This window comes from Setaria italica, chromosome I (assembly GCF_000263155.2).
Source record: "Setaria italica strain Yugu1 chromosome I, Setaria_italica_v2.0, whole genome shotgun sequence".
Classification (NCBI taxonomy): Eukaryota; Viridiplantae; Streptophyta; class Magnoliopsida; order Poales; family Poaceae; genus Setaria; species Setaria italica.
Genome location: NC_028450.1, coordinates 6,466,181 through 6,488,617, shown reverse-complemented (window position 1 = coordinate 6,488,617; position 22,437 = coordinate 6,466,181). Strand labels below are relative to the sequence as shown.

The following is a 22,437-nucleotide window of genomic DNA, read 5'->3' as shown; positions in this document are numbered from 1 at the left end:
GTCTAAACCAGCGTAATCAAATGTTTGAAGCAACCATTGGCAGAAATACCAAATGGCCTGCTTGTGAAAAATTCAATTATACGAGCCAGCCAACTCAAACGTCTTGTGTCATGGACAATGGTAATTAGCTCACATCCTTTGCCCACCTTAGTATTCATATATTATATTATTATGATATTTAAAGTAACCTACATTTATCCTACTGCTATTCTACTACTAAAGGTGGCACCCAAACGGACGCTCGCGACTCCCATCGTTTCACTGCATCTAATGTATTTGGAGCCGGTAAAAAGAAATTCACTTTGCTTATTTGTCAATACCTCTTCTATGTCTCACCGCAATTAATCTTTCGCAGAAAATACTAGGCCTGCACCTAATGACGCTACAGGTATTCAGACACAACCATCTGTTGTTGACGAGCCGTATTCAATGCCTCCACATGGTGGGCAGGCAGAGACACATGCCTCCATGGAAGAGGACGGTAAATGTTGCACGTGCTTCCTGCATGCTATTATTCTACCTATGTAAATACGTTTGTCTCATCACTCTTGTGCTAATGTTGCATCAGATTGTGATGAGAACATCATATTTGAGGACGACGAGGAAGAGGATGAGGGGTACCTTTTTGGAGGCCAAGGTACACCCCGGCACATCTATGTGACCTTTGACTTATCTTATTTTCAAAATCTAACACTTCATACTCGTGCTAATTATTAGAACCTGATGATTGGGAAGCTGATGAGGATGTCGATCTCGAGACGGCTAATGAAGATCCCAACAAACCCGATGTACTAGATCCATATGATGCGGTTTATGCCAATGTCCCTAACATGACGCACATGCTCAAGCCAGCGGATAACTGCGAGCACTGCAATGCAAAGAAGTTTGAGTCCGAGCCACCTGGATTCTGTTGTCATAGTGGAAAGATTCATCTTTCCACCCATGAGACACCACTGGAACTCATGAGATTGTGGTCGAGCTCGGACGCTGATGCTAGGCATTTCCATGCAAACATCAGATATTTCAATGGCCACTTCTCTTTCACTTCTATGTACTGTAAGCTTGATCGTGTGACCACCGATGTGAGAAACTGTGCAATTTACACATTCCGTGCCCATGGTCAAATCTACCATAACATAAGATCATTTGGTAAAGAGGATGGTCACGAACCTAGTCACCTCGAGCTTTATTTTTACGACGACGATCCGTCTCTTGAGCATAGGCTCCGCAAGTGCCGTGAGAAGTCTGCCCAAGAAGACAGGGAAGTCATCCAGAGGCTAAAGGACATCTTACATGGCATTAATCCCTACTCAGAGAATCTTAGGAGTATGGGTCAGGTTGACAACCTTGAGGATTACCATGTTGAGTTGAACCTTGACCAACGGCTAGACCAGAGAACATATAACGTGCCATTAACGTCAGAGGTTGCTGCCGTTTGGATTGAGGGGAGCGAGCGTCGGGGCCAGTTTGATAATAGTGTTGTCCTCCAAGGGAAGGATAGGTCGATCCATGGCATCCGGTCCTACCATGGGTGCTACGATGCTCTCTCATACCCGCTATTCTTTCCGAGAGGTGAGCTTGGGTGGCACAACTGCATTCCAAAAGTTGGTGTGACTATGGCTGAAGTTAATAAAGCTCGAGCGATTCGCAAGGCGCGTGCTGATGGTGGTGGTGACGATGATGCTGGTAAATTCAGATGTGTTTATAGTGTCTTACAAACATTAGACAAATGTTCCGCATGTCGTCAATCACGGTACTAACATGAACAATGTTTATGTGTGTAGGGTCTGCTGGAAATAAATGTGTCTCCGTACGTGATTACTATTGCTACAAATTCCAGATGCGGCCTGGGATTTTTAATCCTATACTATACGGCAAGCATCTATTCCAGCATTTTGCCGTCGACACCTACGTTAAGATCGAAAGCTTGTGTCTAGACTACATCCGCAACAATCAGGACATTCTTAGGGCTAACCTATACCAAGGTTTGGTTGACAGCTGGCGTACGGGGGTGGAAGACGCTGATGAGGTTGGTAAACGTACTGTGCTATCGCCGACTTTCATCGGAGGGCCCCGTAATATGAGGCGTCGGTACATGGATGCGATGGCTCTGGTATGAAAGTTTGGTAAACCGGATATCTTCCTCACAATGACGTGCAATCCTAATTGGGATGAGATCAAGAATGAGCTTTATCCTAGTCAGAGTCCACAGGACCGTCCAGATCTTATATCTCGAGTGTTCAGGGTGAAGTTGGAGGAGCTTAAGAAGATGTTGATCGAAAAAGACATACTTGGAAAGGTCCGTGCATTCGTATATGTCGTGGAGTTCCAGAAGAGGGGCTTGCCGCATACACACTTTTTGCTAATAATGCAGAGGAAGTACAAGATCATGTGTGCAGAACAGTATGACCTGCTTATCTCTGCTGAGCTACCAAATAAGAAGAAGTACCCTGACCTCTATAGAATGGTGACGAAGCATATGATGCATGGCCCATGCGGGATGCTAAATTCATTATGTCCATGCACAAGGGGACGTACTTCATGCAAGAACCGTTACCCGCAGCCATTCTGCGATTCAACGTCGCAAGGTAAGGATTCGTACCCCATCTATCGGCGACGCGATGATGGTTGTAAGGAAATAATTAGAGGTCACATCCTGGAAAGTCAGTGGGTCATCCCATACAACCCATGTCTGCTGCGTACTTTCAATTGCCACATCAATGTTGAGGCATGTAGTAGCATTAAATCCATGAAATACCTATTCAAATACACATACAAGGGCCATGACAGTGCGTCTGTGGCTGTTAGGGAGGCTGGAAAAAAAGATGACAAGGGGAACGTTGATGAGATCACACAGTATAGAGAGGCCCGGTGGGTGACACCTCCAGAAGCGATGTGGAGGATATATGGCTTTGACTTGAGCAAGAACCATCCACCAGTGCAGCAGTTGCAGCTTCATCTTCCCGACATGCATATGGTTACATATCATAAACGGGACAAGATCGAACGGGTTGTCAAGTGTCCAGGTGCCGACGAGTCAATGCTGACAGCGTACTTTGACTACAACAGGCTTCATGAGGAAGCTCGAGGAATCTTGTACCGTGACTTTCCGGAGCATTATACTTGGGAGTCTAATGGTAAATTTTGGAAACCAAGGAAAAACGCCGTATACCAGGTCGGGAGACTCGTATCGGCTCATCCGGCTGAGGGGGAACGCTACTTTCTTCGGGTTCTCCTGAACCATATTACTAGGGCTGCTTCATACAGGGACCTAAGGACCGTTGACGGTGTGCTCCTACCCTCGTTCCGTGAAGCTGCGGAGAGGCGAGGACTAATCGAAGAAGATAATACACTTGATGAGTGTCTTACTGAAAACAGTTTGTTCCATATGCCATCCTCATTGCGTAGGTTATTCGTGACAATATTGGTATTCTGTGAGCCGAATGATGTGTTTGGGTTGTGGACAAAACACCTTGACACAATGTCAGAAGACTACAGGCGCAACAATCCAAACCCGAGTCTGGTGGAACAGATGGTTTTGATTGACATTAGGAATATGTTGCAATCAATGGGGAAGGACATAAGGTCGTTCCCTCTCCCAGGAATTGACGACGCATATGACGATGCTAGCGGTATCCCTCGTGAGATATTTGAGGAGGCAAGCATTGATCAGGATCCGGAAGATGTGGGACTATCTGATTCCCTAAACGAGGAGCAGAGGGCTGCCTACAAAGAGATAATGTCCAAAGTGGACACCGAACAAGGCGGTTTGTTCTTTGTAGATGGACCTGGCGGCACAGGAAAGACATTTTTGTACAGGGCACTTCTCGGAACCCTTCGCAATCAAAACAAGCTTGCCATTGCTACAGCTACATCTGGTGTCGCAGCATCTATAATGCCTGGTAGGAGGACGGCCCACTCACGTTTCAAGATACCCCTTACTCTTGAGGATGGTGGTTGTTGTAGTTTTACCAAACAGAGTGGTACTGCAAAGCTACTGCAGCAAGCATCTCTCATCATTTGGGACAAGACGTCTATGGCAAAGAGGCAAGCTATGGAAGCCCTAGACAACAGCCTACATTATATAATGGGCCGGCAGGATCTACCGTTTGGTGGGAAGACTGTTGTCTTTGGAGGGGATTTCAGACAGGTTCTCCCTGTTGTACGGAAAGGATCCAGGGCTCAGATAGTCGATGCTTCTCTACGGAGGTCGTATCTTTGGGAATCCATGCACCACCTTAAGCTCGTGCGCAACATGAGGGTGCAGAGTGACCCGTGGTTTGCGGAATATCTATTGTGCATTGGTGGTGGCACGGAGGAGGTTAACGGAGATGGTGATGTATGTCTTCCTCACGATATATGTGTCCCGTACTCTGGGGATTCCGAGAAAGATCTTGACAGGTTGATTGAATGCATCTTTCCAAACCTCAATGCAAACATGACAAACAAGGACTACATCACCTCCAGAGCGATTCTATCCACACGTAATAATTGGGTGGACAATATTAATATCAAGATGATCGGCATGTTCTAGGGTGGGGAGATGGTGTACCATAGTTTCGACTCCGCGATTGATGATCCGCATAACTACTATCCGTCGGAGTTCCTTAACACATTGACTCCCAACGGGCTTCCTCCACATTTGCTAAAGCTCAAGATCGGCTGCCCGATCATATTGCTTAGGAGTATCGACCCTACGAATGGGTTGTGCAATGGTACAAGGTTGGTGGTTCGAGGCTTCCAAAAAAATTCAATCGATGCTGAAATTGTGCTGGGACAGCATGCCGGAAAGAGGGTTTTCCTTCCTCGAATACCGTTGTGCCCCTCTGACGATGAGATGTTCCCATTCCAATTTAAGAGGAAGCAGTTCCCTATTAGGCTCAGCTTCGCCATGACGGTCAACAAGTCACAGGGCCAAACTATACTAAATGTGGGTGTGTACCTGCCCGCCCCTGTGTTCTCTCATGGTCAATTGTATGTTGCTATGTCTAGAGCAACAACCATAACGAATATCAAGATCCTCGCCCTCCCACCTAACGCAGAGGCAGACGAGGAACATACTAAAAAGAAGGAAAAGAAAACTGCTAATAAGAAAGTGAATGGTCAGGGTAATCAAAATAACAATGAACAAAAAGGTAGTTCAGAGAAGAAGAAAAGGGTACCAACAGTAGATGGCACGTATACGAAGAATATTGTATACAAGGAGGTTCTAACACCTTAGGCGAGATAATATAATGATTATTCGTGCGTGTCTTACACTTTTCATTTATTTTTTTAAAATACTTAACTCATCAATTTCATGTTTCTTTGGTCTTGGCAGTTGCTAGACTTGAGTGGCATTTTCACTGTGTTTTTCTGTGGTATTGTGATGTCACACTACACTTGGCATAATATGACAAAGAGCTCAAGAGTGACAACCAAGTAATCATACTCACTCCATAATTTATTCCACCAGTAATGTTCATAGCAAGTTAAATAAAAAGATATCAATTGATTTTCTTTGGATTTTTTTATCTACTCAGGCATGCCTTTGCAACTTTGTCCTTCATTGCCGAGATTTTCCTTTTCATGAATGTTGGTATGGATGCGTTTGATATCGAAAAGAGGGAGTTTGTCAGTGACAGGTCAGTTTAATGCACTTTCTAAAACTGGCTGGTCTGCAACTTGTTCAGGTACTTTTATGTTAAGAGATGTTGACAGCAATTCCAGGATTATCTTGCATTTTAAATTTGAATGCACTCAAATATCATATCGATTCTCTACTTAAATCATTTTAACACTTCATTTTTGCGTGATGGAAGGGTTACAGTTGGTCCTGATAAAGTAATAAACAACTTATTTACTTAATTCTGCTGGTTTCCACTGCAAACTCTGCAATGTTTTTGAGTCTAATGATGACATTTTGGGTATTGCATTAGATCAGGATATGTTTTGGATCCATTATTTGCCTCATAATGGTTAACCGTGTTGTGTGAAATGTTGCTGGGTCCAAACAGCAAGCACCAGTAAATAACAACATTTTTGTGAACTGTTGCAGATGTTCATCGGTGATGGAGCCAAGCTTGTTCGAGATGCTTTTCAGTTGGCCAAGGAGAAAGCTCTCTGCATCATATTTTATTGATGAAATTGATGCTATTGGAACAAAGCGTTTTTCATCTATCTTCTAGCGCACGAAGCGAATGCCTGGAGGACAAGACTACCAGGCATTGAAAAACATTTTCTTTGGTGCATCACATGCAAAAAAAAATAGGATAGATGGGGTGGCATTTGGATGACCTGTTTTATATTTATTTCGCGAATCCAATCTTGGATGATATACTTATTTCATATTTATACATATTTTATACTTTTATTATCCTGTTGAATCCAATGTTTTGCAATATAAAAATTTTGTTGCCCGTAGCAACGGACGGGCACGATCCTAATATTAATAATATGTTTGGTTGCATGTACTATTTAAGTTCATGTGTGAAATGGTTCGTGAATAAATAAAATGGTTCATTAATAAATCTGGTCCTAAATGTTTGTAGGTAACCGTACAAACCCACTTACGATGGAGCCACCCGCGAACTAATTTTTTCCCAAGAGCGATGAGGTTAAAAAAATTAGTTGCACACGCACCACTTGGCTCGTGAACCAAACACATACTTCATCAGCGGATCGGCGATCATGCTCGTACCAAACGAGCCAGCGACGACAAGGGTGAGGCTGATTTTTTCCTTCTTCTTCCTCACTCCTCTCTTTATCTTCTTCTTCTTCCTCCTTCTCTTTAGTCATGGCTAAAATTTTTAGAGGCTCTGTAACTGCATAGTAATAGGGGGACTCCAGCCCTCAGCCCCCACACTTAATGTGCCCCTGAGTGACGGCGAGAAGCTACTCCCACTCCGGACGCAAGCTAGCATATCAACAACTCCGTACAGGTAAAGTGCTACACCGGAGTGTGGGTCTCGACGTAGTGCGATTTCTTATCAAAAGGCATCAAAGTGCTTGAGTCAGTAATATCTACACGTCTTAATATTTGTGACAATTCCTCTCTTAATATATATTGCTATAGATGTTGACATACTGTCTTTATACATTTTTTACTTCTTACTCTCTTCTATTTAAGAGCTCACTGTGTAGTGAGGGGCTTGCCCTCTGGTCTCGCTATGGATCTGCCTTTGGTTCAGTTCCTACTTTAGGCACATTTGTTTGGGTTGCAGCTTTTTATTCTGAAAAGCTAACACTAGTTTTTAGAAGATGTGTTTAGCTTTCTAAGCTAAAAAACTACCAAAAGCTCGTAAAATTGAGCTTTCCAGCTTTCCATATGAACTTAGCTTTTCCGGACTTCCAGTTTTTGGAAGTTACACGAGAATATCGCTTTTTGTTTAAGCTTTTTGCTTTTCATTCTAAGAAGCTATCAAGAATAGGATTGGCAGTAGGGCGCCATGATGCTTTTTAATGAGATGAAGTCGTTCACTTCCAATGCTTATATCACCAGTTGTGCTTAAGGCCAATCTCAATGGAGAGTTTCATGACATTAAATTCAATGCCACATTACCAAAATTGCTGACTTCGCAAGGTAATTAATAGAGAGAGTTTCATCAGATGAGAGAGGAGTTTCATCTCCATGACACTCATCTGGCACAGTTACCTAGTTCTCAGTCTAGATAACTGTACAATAAAACTATGCACTGAGACTGACCTAAGGTACACCACAACCGAGCCAAATGGTGTCATCCTGGTGCAGCTGAACGAGCTCCAATGAGGTGGAGGACGCGTCCAAAACAAAAATCCCACTCACCTTCCATGAGAGTTCATATGATTGTTTGAGGTAGGAAATACAGATTGTTCTATTGAGGTAAGGATGTGTTTTTATTTGTGTTACGTAGAATTGAGATGTAAGGTGGAATGTGATTTCTATTAGCTTTCCATAATATTTTCTTATAATATTTTGAGGAGATAATATAAACTTTTTCCTGCTCCCTCCGTTCCAAATTGTAGGTCGTTTTAGTTTTTTTAGATTCATATATATTATTATGCATCTAAATATAGTATATATCTAGGTGTGCAATAATATTTATGAATATAAAAAAATCAAAATAATCTACAATTTGGAACGGATGGAGTAATATTTTAACCTTGCTCGCCACGAACGAGCTTTCCAAAGTTTTTCTTTGAATCCCGATCCGTTGAGCAAAAATCAGGAGTGGCTAGTGGCTAGTGGAGTGGGCACCGGAGCACACCGGTTTGGCTTGGGCGCGACACGTTTCGGGCGCGCCCGTGCGTGGTCGGGCCACCGCACCCCACCGGCCAGGCCACGTTCCCATGGCGGCGCGCCACCGGCTCCTTTCCGCCCACCGCACCGCACCGTCCTCCGCCCCGACGACCCGATATTCCGATCCCATCTCAAATTCTCAATTCACTTCAGTTCAATTCAGCGCGGCCAGGCCACCTTATCTGTGCCTGTGTCCAGTCCTGTCACCACGCTCCGCTCCACTGCTCTGCCTCTGCAGCCAGCGCTCGCGCCCGCCCGCGCCATGGCCGCCGCGACAGCGTCCACCGCCGCCACGCTGCTCCCCGGGCCGGTCGTCGGCTCCGCGGCGTCCGCCCCATCCACATCTCGCAGGAGGCGCCTCCTCGCCTTCAGGTACGCGCGCACGGACCCCTCATCCTTACCTCTCTCGCTCGCTCGCTCGCTCCCGGCGCCGGCGGCCGCCCACAAGGTGTTCGACCTGTTGCCCGCACTATGCCACCGTGCGAACCAACCGCAGTGCCACCCTGCAGTTGGGAGTGACAGGCAGCCGAATTCCCACGAATTTCCGTTGGTAGGATGCGCGCTAGCTAGTAGACTGATCGGTCGATCGATTCGTGCCTCTTCCGCATTGGCGCAGGTGCCAGTCGACCAGCGTCGACAAGGAGCAGGAGCAGCCGCCCAAGCCGAAGCAGCGGAACATGCTCGACAACGCCAGCAACCTGCTCACCAACTTCCTCAGCGGCGGCAGCCTCGGGGCCATGCCCGTCGCCGAGGGAGCCGTCACCGACCTCTTCGGCAAGCCCCTCTTCTTCTCGCTCTACGATTGGTTCCTCGAGGTGAACGCGCGACCCCTCCTCCCGCTTTCCCCTCCCACGCATTGGCATCACTTCGTTTTTAATACACTCTGTTCTCCACTTAGTTGGGCCTTGATCATATAGGAAAATCAGAATGGAAACTATGTTTGAGGACAGCTCGTGCAGCACTGACCGAGTTATGGTCTCTTAATTCGCAGCATGGCTCTGTGTACAAGCTTGCTTTTGGACCCAAATCTTTCGTGGTCGTCTCTGACCCCATGGTCGCTAGACACATCCTCCGGGAGAATGCTTTCTGTTACGATAAGGTATGATGTCTAACATATTCTATTGGCTCCATAATTGTTAGAAATTCTAGATGGCTTTCTACCAAAATTTCCTGACGCCCATGATGGCTGCCTGTTTATTTATATAGTATTATTGTACTTGAAATCAGGGAGTTCTCGCTGAAATTTTAAAACCAATTATGGGGAAGGGTCTTATACCTGCTGACCTTGATACCTGGAAGCAAAGGAGAAAAGGTTAGAAAGGTTGGATATTGAATCATATTTTCTGTGCTTTCAAGTTTGCACTGAGTACGATACTGCATATTTCTCTGCATTAATCTCCAGGCCTGTGCTGTTAGTCAGAAGTAACAGGTTGACCAGTGGGTTGTGCTCCAAAATTCAGTCCTTGCTAGTTCTGTTTTCCAATCCGATATGTTTTTTAGCTTAACTGATGCTTAAAGACGAGATCTCCAGGCCTGCAAAATTATCCTAGGGGTTCTTTCAACCCTGAATTAATTAGCTTGTATTTTGCCTTGAGGCTGAAAATAAAACTATTAATGCGATCTTTAACAGTTACTACTGTTTTACGAGGCAATTGATCAATATAATCGAATTGATTTAGAGATTATTTGAACTCCATGTATGCATAACACGTAATATTTTACTGATGGCACAACTTATCCAATCCTTGCGCTCTGCAGTTATAACACCTGGGTTCCATGCCTTATTCATTGAAGCTATGGTGAGAATATTTACTAAATGTTCAGAAAGAACAATATCAAAGCTTGAAGAGCTTACTGAAAGCGAAAGCCAAGTCATAGTGGACCTTGAAGCTGAGTTCTCTAATTTGGCACTCGACATAATTGGCTTGGGTGTGTTCAATTTTGATTTCGACTCAGTAACTAAGGAATCCCCTGTAATCAAGGTTGGTATAGATATATCTGTAGTCCTAATATCTTATGCTTATTTCTGCATAGGATGTGCTGTATATGCTAGAATAGAGAGATTGAGCAAAAATACGAAAGAAGATTCATAATGCATGACTATCTTGAGACATATGGATTATGCTTTTTTTTGTTCTCTGCTTTAAGACGTCCTGTTTCTGTTATGCAGGCAGTGTATGGAACACTTTTTGAAGCTGAGCACCGATCCACCTTTTACATTCCCTATTGGAATCTTCCTTTGACAAAATGGATAGTTCCAAGGCAGCGCAAGTTCCATAGTGATCTCAAGGTCATCAACGATTGCCTTGATAATCTTATAAAAAATGCAAAGGAGACAAGACAGGTTTGTGCAACTGCAACGCAATTCTCACATGGTGGCATTTTAAGGAGCTTGTTGTAGTTATAATGTTGTTGTAAACTTGCTATATAGGAAGCTGATGTGGAAAAGCTCCAGCAAAGGGACTACTCATCTCTGAAGGTTGGCTGCTATCCTCCTTCCTTTTTGGCTCGTTCCAGTGTCACAACTCACCAGCTTACCTTTCTGAACTTCTAGGGAGTTTTTGTGAATAGTAGGTCATATTTGCTCTATCATTCTTGTAGGATGTCAGCTTGCTGAGGTTCCTTGTTGACATGCGAGGAGCTGATGTTGATGATCGCCAGGTAAATTGTGAGAACAGGGCACTTGAGAGTTTTATATTATGCTGTCTGTCTCTTCATTTATGCAGCAAACTATATAAATTTCATGGCTTGTGACAGCTTCGGGATGATCTTATGACAATGCTTATTGCTGGACATGAAACAACTGCTGCTGTTCTAACATGGTCTGTTTTTCTGCTAGCCCAGGTATGCAAATGTTATCACAGAATGCCTCAAGTAATTAAATTTGGCTTGAATATCTTATGTTCATAATGTATTGTGATGCAGAGCCCTACCAAGATGAGAAAAGCACAGACAGAGGTTGATTCTGTTCTCAGCAATGGAGCAATTACCGTGGAATCCCTGAAGAAATTAGAGTATATCACTAGTGTTACCATTATTTCGAATTCGATTCTTCTATTTATCATTTCTCTAGGGATAAGTGTACACCAATACCATCATATTATCAACAACAGCATATCCATCGCATCCAGCTTCTCTGGAATTACTAGATATAGTTTATACATCAGAAATATTTTTTCCTTTCTCTCATAAAACCTTTACATTGTCCTCTAGGTACATAAAATTGATCATTCTTGAGGCTCTTCGTTTGTATCCTCAGCCACCATTGTTAATCAGGCGTTCTCTCCGTCCAGACAAGTTGCCAGGTACCATCTGTTCTCTAACATCCTTAGTTTTCCCCCCATACAATCCAAAGGATGTTTAGTGGTTGCTGAGTAATTAGGCTGGTCCACGGCAGATGTTGCGAAGAGCATGTCATCAGCACAGAAATTCGAATTAAATAATAGTCATATTCTCCTTTAATAAAGAAAGCCGCCATTATGTTCGACTTATGAAAATGTTGACCTGAAACTTTCCACTAATGTGAAACTTTTTGTTGTGAGTCAAATTTAAAAAATGTATGCACATGACTTTGTAGGTTGGGGTTCTGATCTAAACTTCAGTATGTGGAAGTAGTTTTAGTTTCATCGCACGCTAAGACTCAGCTGCTGAAGTAGTTTTAGTTTTTTTTCCTTCTAAAAACGCAGTTCTTGTATGTATAGTGGCTGCATCATAGTTCAGTTCATTTATGTCTCGCATTTGATTTCACTAGATGCATCCTGTTACTATGATGCTCTTTGAAACTTATTTAGTTTTTGATGAATTAATTTAGTGACAAGCAGGGTATGTTGCCTTTGCTGATACAAGCCCTTGAAATTCCTCATGATTATCTTGCATCTATTTGTGCAGGTGGGTACAATGGAGCAAAAGAGGGATATGAGATACCAGCTGGGACTGATATATTTGTTTCGGTGAGTTAGGCGACTGCTGTCTTGTTTTTTTAAGGATTGTGCAACACCGATGGTTATAGACTTTGCTGCATTGTAAATGGTTCAATCCATGCCATTGCTTGCCTTATGGTAAATTCTGGCCCTGCAGATATACAACCTCCACCGATCCCCATACTTTTGGGACCGGCCAAATGAATTTGAACCTGAGAGATTTTCAGTTCCAAAGAAGGATGAGAGCATAGAAGGCTGGTCTGGTTTTGATCCCGAACGGAGCCCCGGTGCAATGTACCCCAATGAGGTCTGGTTCAACAATATTCGCTTCAGCCTATCCACCACCGTATGCATTTATGTCCAACAGAACTTGTTGCCCTTTTACCAGATCATAGCCGACTTTGCTTTCCTTCCCTTTGGTGGAGGACCCCGCAAATGCGTGGGAGACCAGTTCGCGCTCCTGGAGTCAACAGTGGCGCTGGCCCTGCTGCTGAGGAAGTTTGATGTGGAGCTGAGGGGATCGCCGGACGAAGTGGAGATGGTGACGGGCGCCACCATCCACACAAAGAATGGGCTGTGGTGCAGACTGAGGCGGCGGACGACTTGATCAAACATAGCTTTTACACCGAGAAGTAGCTCTCATTCTTGACTTCTTTGATATGCTTTAGCCAACCAAGCTAAACAGCCTGATGAACAGTGAGTGAGGATCATGTACATGGAAACATCTCTTGTAGCGCAATAGGCACAACCATTTCTGTGCATACCAATCTGCTTGAGCTTGACATTCTGGTGCAAGTACTGCTTGCATAGTTTTACACATGCTCCATGTCCCGATGCTAATTGCCAACCAAACTGATGAGACAATCAAGGTGGCGTGAGCCACTGTCTGTCTGGGGGCTGACGTGTCCCGGCCGTTCCGTCTGAACTCGGGTAACCTCCTCCTGTCCTGTGTGAAGCAAGTTAGGTTTCAGTGATGTGTTTGCTTTGGCATGGCAGGTAGCATCACCATCACCCATCACCAGTTCATCACCATGTGCATGGAAGCTGGGGGGCGCACAGCGGCTGATGCGTTGCTGTGCCGTGCCGCCTCGGGATGCATGCGGCGCAGGGAACAACAGCAAGAACAAGAAGCCCACAGGAATGAACAACCGGATGGACCTGACGACGGGGCACGACTGCGACGGGTAAGCAGGCGCCTCACCATGAATCTCCCTCCTCCTCCACGGGCGTCGTATCGTATTCGTATACACGTACGCGCCCTGATTACTTGTACTGGCGTGGGCACGCCGCGCGCTTCTTTGACGGCGAAAATTCGCCGGGGTTGAACTGGAGAATTTCGCCCGGCTGGTTGTGCGTGGTTTCAAGGCGAAGCCGCACGTTTCTGGACCTTTTGCGGTCAGCAAAAACTCGCTGTCGGTACGAGCTGTATGTATATGGGGTAGGACGATCGTGTCCGGTTATGCGAGATCTGGGTTGACAGTGAAAGCCTTTGGTCCAGGGCATTACCAGATGCTTAAACCCCAAGTAACTCTTCAATTTTCCCGAGTAACATTCCTTGTTCGGTTAATCCCCTTCCTAAAAGGATTGAGGGGGATTTAATCCCTCCCAATCCTCTCCCAATCCCCTCCAATCCTATCCAATTTCCTTCAAACTGAACAAGGTCTAAATTGAACGGCAGAGCAACTATCTTAAACGGTGAGATTAACCCTTGAAGGTAAAACAAAAAGGTAGAAAATGGTAAGTTTCGTAACTTTGACCTTGGCTAGAGGTCTGACCACGGCGGCCTAATTGTGGGAACCTTGGACCTTTGGTATAGGGAAGCAGAACGTTCTGCTAACAAGTTCTTGAGAGAAACTTCTAGAAAGAGGATCAGATCAGCCACAGCATGATGGAATCGTTGAAGTTAGTGCTGCCGCCCTAGAACGACTTGAACTTTCAACGGCATATGCTTCTTTGAATTTTCCCTCCTTTTTCCTGTTGAACTCGTGGGATACATGGGATCTTTCAGAGATTGCAGGACCTGTTCAACTTATAGGAGATCGCAAGCTAGGATATATTTTGGGTTAAAATTTAAATATTACATTTTCCATTTATTCGTCGGCTCGACCCCACTTATGCAAAAGAAGAGTAAGGTGAACATGAAAGAAAAATCGATTTGCGCCATTCCTGTATGGAGTATATTTGAGCTGACTGAAAGGTTGGAGTGGTGTAGGGATGGCAAAACGACCGGGTGAGGAAGTGGTCTAGACCCGCCGGGGGTGTTTGGGAGGAGGGGGCTAAACTTTAACCCTGTCACATCGGATGTTCGGATACTAATTAGGAGGACTAAACATAAGCTAATTACAAAACTAATTGTAGAACCCCTAGGCTAAATCGCGAGATGAATCTATTAAGCCTAATTAATCCATCATTAGTGAATGGTTACTGTAGCACCACATTGTCAAATCATGGACTAATTAGGCTTAATAGATTCGTCTCGTGATTTAACCTAGGGGTTGTGTAATTAGTTTTGTAATTAGTCTAGGTTTAATACTCCTAATTAGTGTCCGAACATTCGATGTGACGGGGGCTAAAATTTAGCCCCCTCCTCCCAAACACCCAATTCATACGCAGAGATCAAATCTGTTAACATGGTCAGGAAAGGCGAAAGCAATAGGAAATTCATAGTGAACCAATTGACTTCCACTAAAAGGAAAAAACCAGGTAAACGAATTGACCTGTGCGAAGCAGGTGTCACAAACGTAAAAGCCTGAAGCTGGCTTCGCAGAAAGTAATGTGTCTATGTGACGAAGTTTGATAAATACTACTCACTCCATGTCAAAATGCAAGAGGTATTAGTTTTGTCCTAAGTTAAACTTATCTAACTATAAAATTGCACTAACATCCATAACATTAAATCAGTTTTACTAATCTACCATGAAATATGTGTCTTGACAATACATTTATTGGTATTGTAGATGGTAAAAATTTCTTATATAAACTTAATTAAAGGTAGAGAAATTTGATTAGGAAAAAACTAGATCCCTTACATTTTGTAATGGCGAGAGTACTACATATGTAAGCGGGACACGGTTCATTGCAAAAGAAAATTTAGGGCTGTTCGGTTGAGAATTATGCGAATATACATGGGTATACATGATGAAGAAGCGAACCAGGGTAATCTTTGCTCTAGCTCCCTCCCTAACACTACATGATATTAGGCGAAACCATTACATGATGTCCTTGCCTCCTTGGTGATCCTTCAGCCAATAAAGATGTTGCCTTGCTTAGGGCAAATAATATGGGCCGGTGAAAACTTGAGATTGACTTGTAGCTGCCTAATCTATAGGGCTGAAGTATTCAAATTCTTGTGACATGCGCGCACGAGGCGAAGTGGCGATTGGCAAACAGCTATCTTGTAGGGGAAAACTCCGTGATGGAACATCATGAAGCAGCTTGGTGGTCTTTGCAGGAGAACAATGGGCACCCGAATTTAAATTGAAGATGAAATAATGGAGCTAGATGAGAGGGTGTACACATCGCTTATTTCTTCTCCCCATGAGAAAAATCATGTAAAATAAAATCCGCACAGGTTGGGACTGTACGGAATCAGATGCCGATGTAACCATAGCAACCACCCTATTTCCTTCTGTTAAGGTAAAATAGTTATTATGGTCTTTGAACTTTGCACCAAGGGTCAAGTTCGTCCCTCAACTTTTAGATTGATCAATTTAGTGCCTCAACTTTCATTTTTAGCCAAACTCGTCCTTATGCTGATATAGTGCTCTATATTAGCATGAGACTAATGCAAAAAGTCACTTTTACCTTTGGCTCTAGTAGGGCAAACATGTATGTGCTCATACCTCTTAATACACACGCCATAATATATTTTTAAACTAACACAAAATATGATTTCTAAAAAATGTATCTACTCATACTTTTTAAGTCATGCATGTGCTCATACGAATTTTATATGCAAAATGTATGTAATCAAATAAGCATGTACCCGTATTATTTTGGCATACATACAATTCATTGTATGTACGCATGCTTTAAAATTGAAATTGACATGTGCTCACATACTTATGGTACAGTATACATGATCCACATATGTATTCATACTCTCTCGATAAACACAAATATGCTCATATTTATTTTGGATCATACTGTTATTATAGTTCTAAAGGTGGAAATTGAAGAGGGAAAGAAGGAGACAAGGGTATAAAAGACTTTTCGTATCAGTTTCATGCTAATATGGAGCTCCATATCAGCACAAAGGACGAGTTTGATCAAAAATAAAAGTTGAGGGACTAGATTGACCAATATGGTGGAGCTTCATATCAGCACAAAGGACGAGTTTGATCAAAAATAAAAGTTGAAGGACGAATTTGACCCTAGGTGCAAAGTTCAGGGACCACAATGCCTATTTTGCCTTCTGTTAATGGCTAAACAGGAGTTGGACAGTTCGGCATCAACCAGGATTTTTAGATAGAGTCCACAGGCCAACTCCCTGCTTCCTTCCCTCCACACCAATCAACCGTTGACAGGTCAACGTCCTGGTGGGACCCGGTCCACACCAAATCCTAACCAAACCCTATCCTTTCTCCATCCTTTGTTTCTTTTGCATTATCCTATGAACTCTCACATGTGGTAAAATAGCGACCATGACAGGTAATACTCTATTGCCAAAGACTTGCAGGTCATTTTCTTGGCTGAGTGACGGTAGATGGAACCTGTTCTTCTTTGTGCTGTATCCGAAAGCACCACCATCCACTGTTTTTACACACCACATGTGAAGCCCAGTGCTTTTCTGGTCAAAAACTTATCACCAAATGTCCAAATCTAGCAGTTACCACTTATGCATTATTTAATTTTGTTACATTCCAAATGTTAAAGATAAATAAACTGACAGAAGGCACATACGATTTTAACTTCTACTTAATTATATACTCACTCCGTCATGAAAAACAAGTTGTTATAGAAATTCTATGGCAGATTAATAAAAAAACTAAATTGATCTTGATTATCTATATTTATTAGTTATGTTCGGTGCTAATTGACTACTACATATATGCACATGCTAAATGGGTAACAACGACATGTTTTTTGGATGATTAAACATTGCTCGCTCCTATGATTAAAGCACGCGCACTCGAACTTGATGGTCATGTTTCAGCGCAAGAAACTTAACCAAACGAATGAGTTTATGTGGTTTAAATACAAAAATCAGCTTGTTTTATCGAATAGAGCTAGAAATTAAGCAAGAATCATGGTTTGGTTGTTGAATTAGAAAAAGAGGAGGCGTGCATAGGTAGTGGTGGCCCACTGACTGGTGAGATGTTGATTATCGGGGAGCATGTGAGGGCGAGGTGGAGGAAAAGAATATCCAGTCAACCCATTGACTCGTGTCATAGCGTCAGCTCACACGTCACAGCTTCGTCCGCATCTGCTGCTGGGCCCCACCGCAATGCCGGCTCGACCCTGGCTCGCGTACGCTGGCAGCTCGATGGGACGCTCATCGCAACTCGCAAGGCTCCAGCGCTGATCGCCGGTTAAGCTCGATCTATTAGGCTCATGTACAGGTTCCAAATTGAATCTACACTCTGCTCAAAAAGGAAAAGAGAACAAGTAGTATAGAGTGCAAAATTAAACTTCTTGCAATGAATTTCTATCTTGAAACCCTAGTCTCATTGAATTTTACACTTGTGACAAACCACCCTAGTCTCACAAACCAGTGGCAAAAGAAACTGAAGTGCATGGCCACACATGGACTCCTACACAGCAAAGAGAGATGCTTTATGTTGGCAGGTCAAGAATAAAAATTAAACACACATTATTTGATACGGGAGTTGATCATCTAATGGTCCTAGGTGTGGTCACGATCGATCACGTCGTTGAAGCTAGCCACCAACCAGATAGTCCAGTCCCATTTGACCTCCAGCCAAGTCATCGATCAGAGAGAGCCGTGCGAACTCGAGCAAGAAGGCAAAAGAATAAAGCTGTGGCTGGCGGATGGCGACCATCGCTTAATTTAGAGGCTGTCGTTTTGGATGGACCAAACAATCCTTTGACCGGAGCAAACCAACAAAGTTCAACCGGTGGCCACCTACATGTGCGTTCGTTTCTCACACGACCATTTAATCTGTGCTTTGTGCAACTGGGTCATTCGCTTTGTTGATGTTTTGGCATTGCGTGCTTCTCTGATGGCCTAATATACCTTTCTTTTGAAAAGTAGCATATGGCAAATTTTATATGTACAGCCTGATATAAAGAAAATGAATTTGGAAATCTTGCCTGTGATGTGCTTCTTGAGCAATATATGTTGCAGTATATACACATAGAAGCACGGGCGGATCCAACGTAGTAGGTGCTGGGGGCTGGGCCCCCTACCTCCATGGATCCCATGGAGCCCCCCAAAACTCTCCCTACAAATTTTAGTGATAGGTGAAGAGGAGGAAGAAGAAGAAGGGAGAGATTCTTTCAAAAAAAAAAGAAGGGAAAGAGAGGAGGAAGGAAGAAGAAGGGAAAGATGAGCCCCGTCTAATCTTTGATCTTGGATCTGCTCCTGCATAGAAGTTACCCTGTACAAATTTTAAGTTGTTTTGCGTTTTCTAGATTTATAGTTTTTAGTATGTACCTAGATACAGTGTATACGTAGATGCATAGAAAAACTATAAACATAAAAATGTTTGGGATGGAGGAAGTATAAGCTAGGCTTGCAGAATGCAGGGGCCTGAACAAATTTCATCTCAAAAACCAAAACATTTTCTTTTAATCTGGATAAATATGTAACATTCAAGCTAGACTGATGGTGTAAACGCATAGTGTCAAACAGCAGGTTTCAAAAGGGCACGTGCTGGTCATATGTATAAGAAAGGAACAGCAAGGCGTTGCTCAGTCCAGTCAGCAGGCGCCATGCACGTCGCCGTCGCCCTTTGTCCGTTTTGGCGGGAACTGAAGACGACGGGCTGATGGAGGGAGGAGATGAGATGTGGATCGGAATCACCCCGATCCGCGCCGGCCGAAGCTTCGTCGTCGTTGCGCTAGCATCTAGCTGCTCGGGCAGCCCCTCGCCGGGTCAGTTCACACGTGTCGAAAACTCAAAAATGTCCCAACGTTCCGCGCGCCGGCCGCATGTCGTGTCGTCTAAGCGCCGGCAGCCGAGAAAACGCGGCACCAAGTTGTACTTGTTCCTGCGGCCGGATCATGATCGGTAACTGAGTCTGTGTGCAAAAGAATCGTGAGTCAAGTATTTTCTTTAAACGAAACATGCAGAGATAGAACACGTAAGGGAGCTGCCGATTATATTAAAAATAAGATGGAACTTAGACTAAACGAGAAAAAAATAAGAAAAAAGACAACGATAAACACCGGCGGGTTGGATCGGGAAACACGTACCGCACCATGCAATAGCACTCAACTCAACTCAACAACATATCGGTTAGTTGGATTGGAACATCAACACGCGCCGAACTCAAACACATCTCAAGCGGTTTTGACTCCGCCCGACAACGGCAGCAGGAACGAAGCTTACCGCGGCACCCACCAACATTCACCCTCGTGTAGTTGCCGAAACCTCCATGCATGACCTTGCGTCAATAGGGAACCTGATAGAAGCAGACTGCACCACACCGAGGAAGCCACCGCCATGCGGGACCCTCCACCGAAGTGCCGCTGCAAACACCACACTCCACCTGACAGAGTGATACCACCGAATCCGGATCTCCTGCAGTCTGCCTCGTAGTCGCCACCATGATAACACAACGCACGAGGGCCTCGCCACATCCGCCGTTGGACTCCATCTCGCTCTCGTCGCCTCAAAGAAAACACCACGCGCGGGGCCTCACCATGCCCGCCCCAGTATTCTACGTCACAGATCCGTTTCTTTTGTCACCATCAGGGTGGTGAGCAATGTTGGCCCGCTTCCTCAGATATCCATCAATCAGTCAAACCGCCACCGCACATCGACCTCTCCTCGTTGCTCACATAGCCTCCGCCACCACGTCAACCATCTAGATAAGTCACTTGCGCCGTCTTCTGATGATGTACCACGTCGGATGGTTAGCCAAGCTGAGAAACCCACCATGGCCCGCTGCAAGCCTAGTCATCCCACGATGCCATTTCCGCAAGCGCCATCCTCCGACGCAGTCCCACGTCACACTGACCGTTGCCAAGCAACGCCAGCCACCGCGGTCCGCTGCAAGCAGCCAAATCCGACAACCATGCAACAACCTCTGACCGCCACCATAACTGCGATCGCCTCCATGTGGGCTCGGCAACACCCGTCCAGCTTGCCACGCGGTGGGATTGTCACCACTGGCTATTGCCGCCCATGACCAATGGACCAGCAATGCCTCAAGCCGAGTTGGGTCTCTAGACACGACGCCTCCAAGGAGGGCACGACGCCAATGGCGCCCCCGTCGCTCGTCCAGGATCTGGACAGGGTTTTCACCTAAAGAAACCTCGTGCAGCAGGGTTGTAGCTCCGACATGACGGAAAATGATGCCCTAGGACGCCGCTGTCATCTCCACTAGCATGAAGGCCGATGAAGGCTTTCGTCCAAAGCATCCCAATCCCTTGCTCCATGCTCACAGCTTGGCACTCCTGGACCACAGCCACGGTAGCCCCGTTGGGGCGGCGCTGCCGCCACGCCTCCACGCACCACGTCGCCGTACCTCCATCCCCGCTGCGGTCGCCGCCCAGAGGTGCCACCACTCAACCTCCGCTCCTCGCACGCGGCCACCGCCCCAGCGTCGCGGGCATCTCCTCGGAGTGTCACAACACCGTGCCACCAGCCTCCTCCACTCCGTAAGCCCACCATCCGAACACCGCTGCACTTGTGTAGCGCCTCCGCGTGCAGCCTCCACTGCTCGCTCCTCACGCACAGCGCCTCCTCCCGGCCTCCCGCCCACCATTGCGCCTGCGAGTTGCCGCGCCCCAGTTCTAGCGTGCAGGCCTTCTTTCGCCGACACCACTTGCTTCCATGCATGGCCTCCTCCTCGCCCGCTTACAGAGCTGCTACGGTTGTGCGCCACCACCTCCACGCCGTCGTCGGCCCTAACCAGCCAGCTCACATTCGGCGTGTCGCCGTTCTGCGTGACATGCACTGCGCATGAGAGACAACGAGAGAGAGCAGGCGCGATGAGGCCGGGCGGTCCATAAATCCCGGGCGCTGCAGCCGCCGCAACAGTCGGGCACGCCGGGGCGGTCGCGCCTGCGCTCGGATCTCACGTTGTCGCTGACGCAACAGGACCTGGCCTCGCTCGCGGTGCCGCTGCCCATGCCGCTCCCCCCGTCCTCCGCGCCGTCGTGCACGTCCTTGTCAGTGGCGTTGTCGGTCCCGGCGTCGCGCCCACTCCGCCGACCTCGGCCGGCTCCTTGCGCAGCCACATATCCCGTCATCTCGCTCCTCGCTCGCCCAAACGCCAACCCCGCCCCTGGTCACGAGGCCTGGCCACCCCAGGGGCGGCCCTCGCCACGCTAGGCGAGAGGCACTTGCCCGCGCGGGGGAGGCTGCCGCCGCCGCGCCAGACGGCGGATCCGGCGCCGTGGGCACCGGATCCGGCCGTGGAGGCCCTGGATCCAGCCTCTACGGCCTCACCGCGTGCCTTCTCACGACGGCCCCCTCCAGCAGCCCCGGCGCCCGCCAAGGGATGAAGCAGTCCCGGCGCCCGCCAAGGGATGAAGGAGACGAAGGGCTCCCTGCCACCGCCATCCTTGCAAGCCGCGTGGGCTTCCGGCAGTTGGCTCGAGCGGCGGCGCGGTTGCGGGAAGGTGGAGGAAGGGACGGCGGCACGACGATTGCGTCCGCTCGTGCGCTGACGAATGGTGTCGCACGGTGGCGGCGTGCGCGACCACTGTCGCCGTTGCCGCCGCGACGAGCTGGGCATGCCAGAGCCTCGCCACCGTGCAGTGGCCGGCCTGCGCCGCGCTGCACGTGTCGCCGCCTCTATCCAAATTAACCAAAGCCCCAAAATTAAACTAGCCCTCGCCGCAGCAGGCAGCAGCTCACTGCCGTGGCGGCTGGCCCACTCCAGCGACCGGTCCACGGTGGGGTCCACGGCTACCTCGCCCGCACCCCGCGCGCCCGAGCGAGGCTTTCCCGGAAGGAGACCCCCGCGCGCCCGCCACCACCCAGAAGGCGACTTCGCAGGCATCATCGCCGTCCGCCGAGCATCCGACGGGCGGTGACCTTCCTGAGCGCTCCGTTTGACTCGTCGCCGGGGCAGCTATAAGTAGCCGCGCTCCCCGTTCGGCTCAGGATCTCTAAATACTCTACTA

The 22,437-nt window shown here is 46.5% G+C and overlaps 4 protein-coding genes and 1 long non-coding RNA gene across 5 annotated transcripts; all 5 read left to right on the top strand.

The window, feature by feature from the left end:
* Positions 1–430: 430 nt before the first annotated feature.
* On the top strand, positions 431–778 carry LOC111256671. Its single transcript, XR_002676845.1, has 3 exons — positions 431–481; positions 569–637; positions 718–778. It is a non-coding gene; the product is annotated as an uncharacterized LOC111256671 (long non-coding RNA).
* Positions 779–830: 52 nt separating this feature from the next.
* On the top strand, positions 831–2,119 carry LOC111257779. Its single transcript, XM_022827889.1, has 2 exons — positions 831–1,686; positions 1,785–2,119. The coding sequence occupies exons 1-2, from the start codon at positions 831–833 to the stop codon at positions 2,117–2,119; spliced, it is 1,191 nt and encodes a 396-aa protein (XP_022683624.1).
* Positions 2,120–2,149: 30 nt separating this feature from the next.
* On the top strand, positions 2,150–4,534 carry LOC101786894. Its single transcript, XM_012844594.1, has one exon. The coding sequence runs from the start codon at positions 2,150–2,152 to the stop codon at positions 4,532–4,534; it is 2,385 nt and encodes a 794-aa protein (XP_012700048.1).
* Positions 4,535–4,543: 9 nt separating this feature from the next.
* Positions 4,544–5,221, top strand: LOC111257771 (ATP-dependent DNA helicase PIF1-like). Its single transcript, XM_022827886.1, has one exon. The coding sequence runs from the start codon at positions 4,544–4,546 to the stop codon at positions 5,219–5,221; it is 678 nt and encodes a 225-aa protein (XP_022683621.1).
* Positions 5,222–8,280: 3,059 nt separating this feature from the next.
* Positions 8,281–12,994, top strand: LOC101785815 (cytochrome P450 97B2, chloroplastic). The gene is made up of 14 exons (XM_004951700.4): positions 8,281–8,629; positions 8,874–9,072; positions 9,249–9,356; positions 9,485–9,569; positions 10,016–10,239; positions 10,428–10,601; positions 10,689–10,736; positions 10,859–10,918; positions 11,015–11,101; positions 11,183–11,271; positions 11,471–11,562; positions 12,146–12,207; positions 12,335–12,484; positions 12,566–12,994. Exons 1-14 carry the CDS (start codon positions 8,520–8,522, stop codon positions 12,782–12,784), a joined length of 1,707 nt encoding a protein of 568 aa, XP_004951757.1. The 5' UTR covers positions 8,281–8,519; the 3' UTR covers positions 12,785–12,994.
* Positions 12,995–22,437: the final 9,443 nt, after the last annotated feature.

Coding starts and splice junctions, on each gene's coding strand:
- LOC111257779 (XM_022827889.1), top strand. CDS start 831: ATGACGCACATGCTCAAGCCAGCGGATAACTGCGAGCACTGCAATGCA. Junction 1,687..1,784: donor TGGTGGTGACGATGATGCTG/GTAAATTCAGAT, acceptor TTATGTGTGTAG/GGTCTGCTGGAAATAAATGT.
- LOC101786894 (XM_012844594.1), top strand. CDS start 2,150: ATGACGTGCAATCCTAATTGGGATGAGATCAAGAATGAGCTTTATCCT.
- LOC111257771 (XM_022827886.1), top strand. CDS start 4,544: ATGGTGTACCATAGTTTCGACTCCGCGATTGATGATCCGCATAACTAC.
- LOC101785815 (XM_004951700.4), top strand. CDS start 8,520: ATGGCCGCCGCGACAGCGTCCACCGCCGCCACGCTGCTCCCCGGGCCG. Junction 10,602..10,688: donor ATGCAAAGGAGACAAGACAG/GTTTGTGCAACT, acceptor CTTGCTATATAG/GAAGCTGATGTGGAAAAGCT. Junction 10,737..10,858: donor GGGACTACTCATCTCTGAAG/GTTGGCTGCTAT, acceptor TCATTCTTGTAG/GATGTCAGCTTGCTGAGGTT.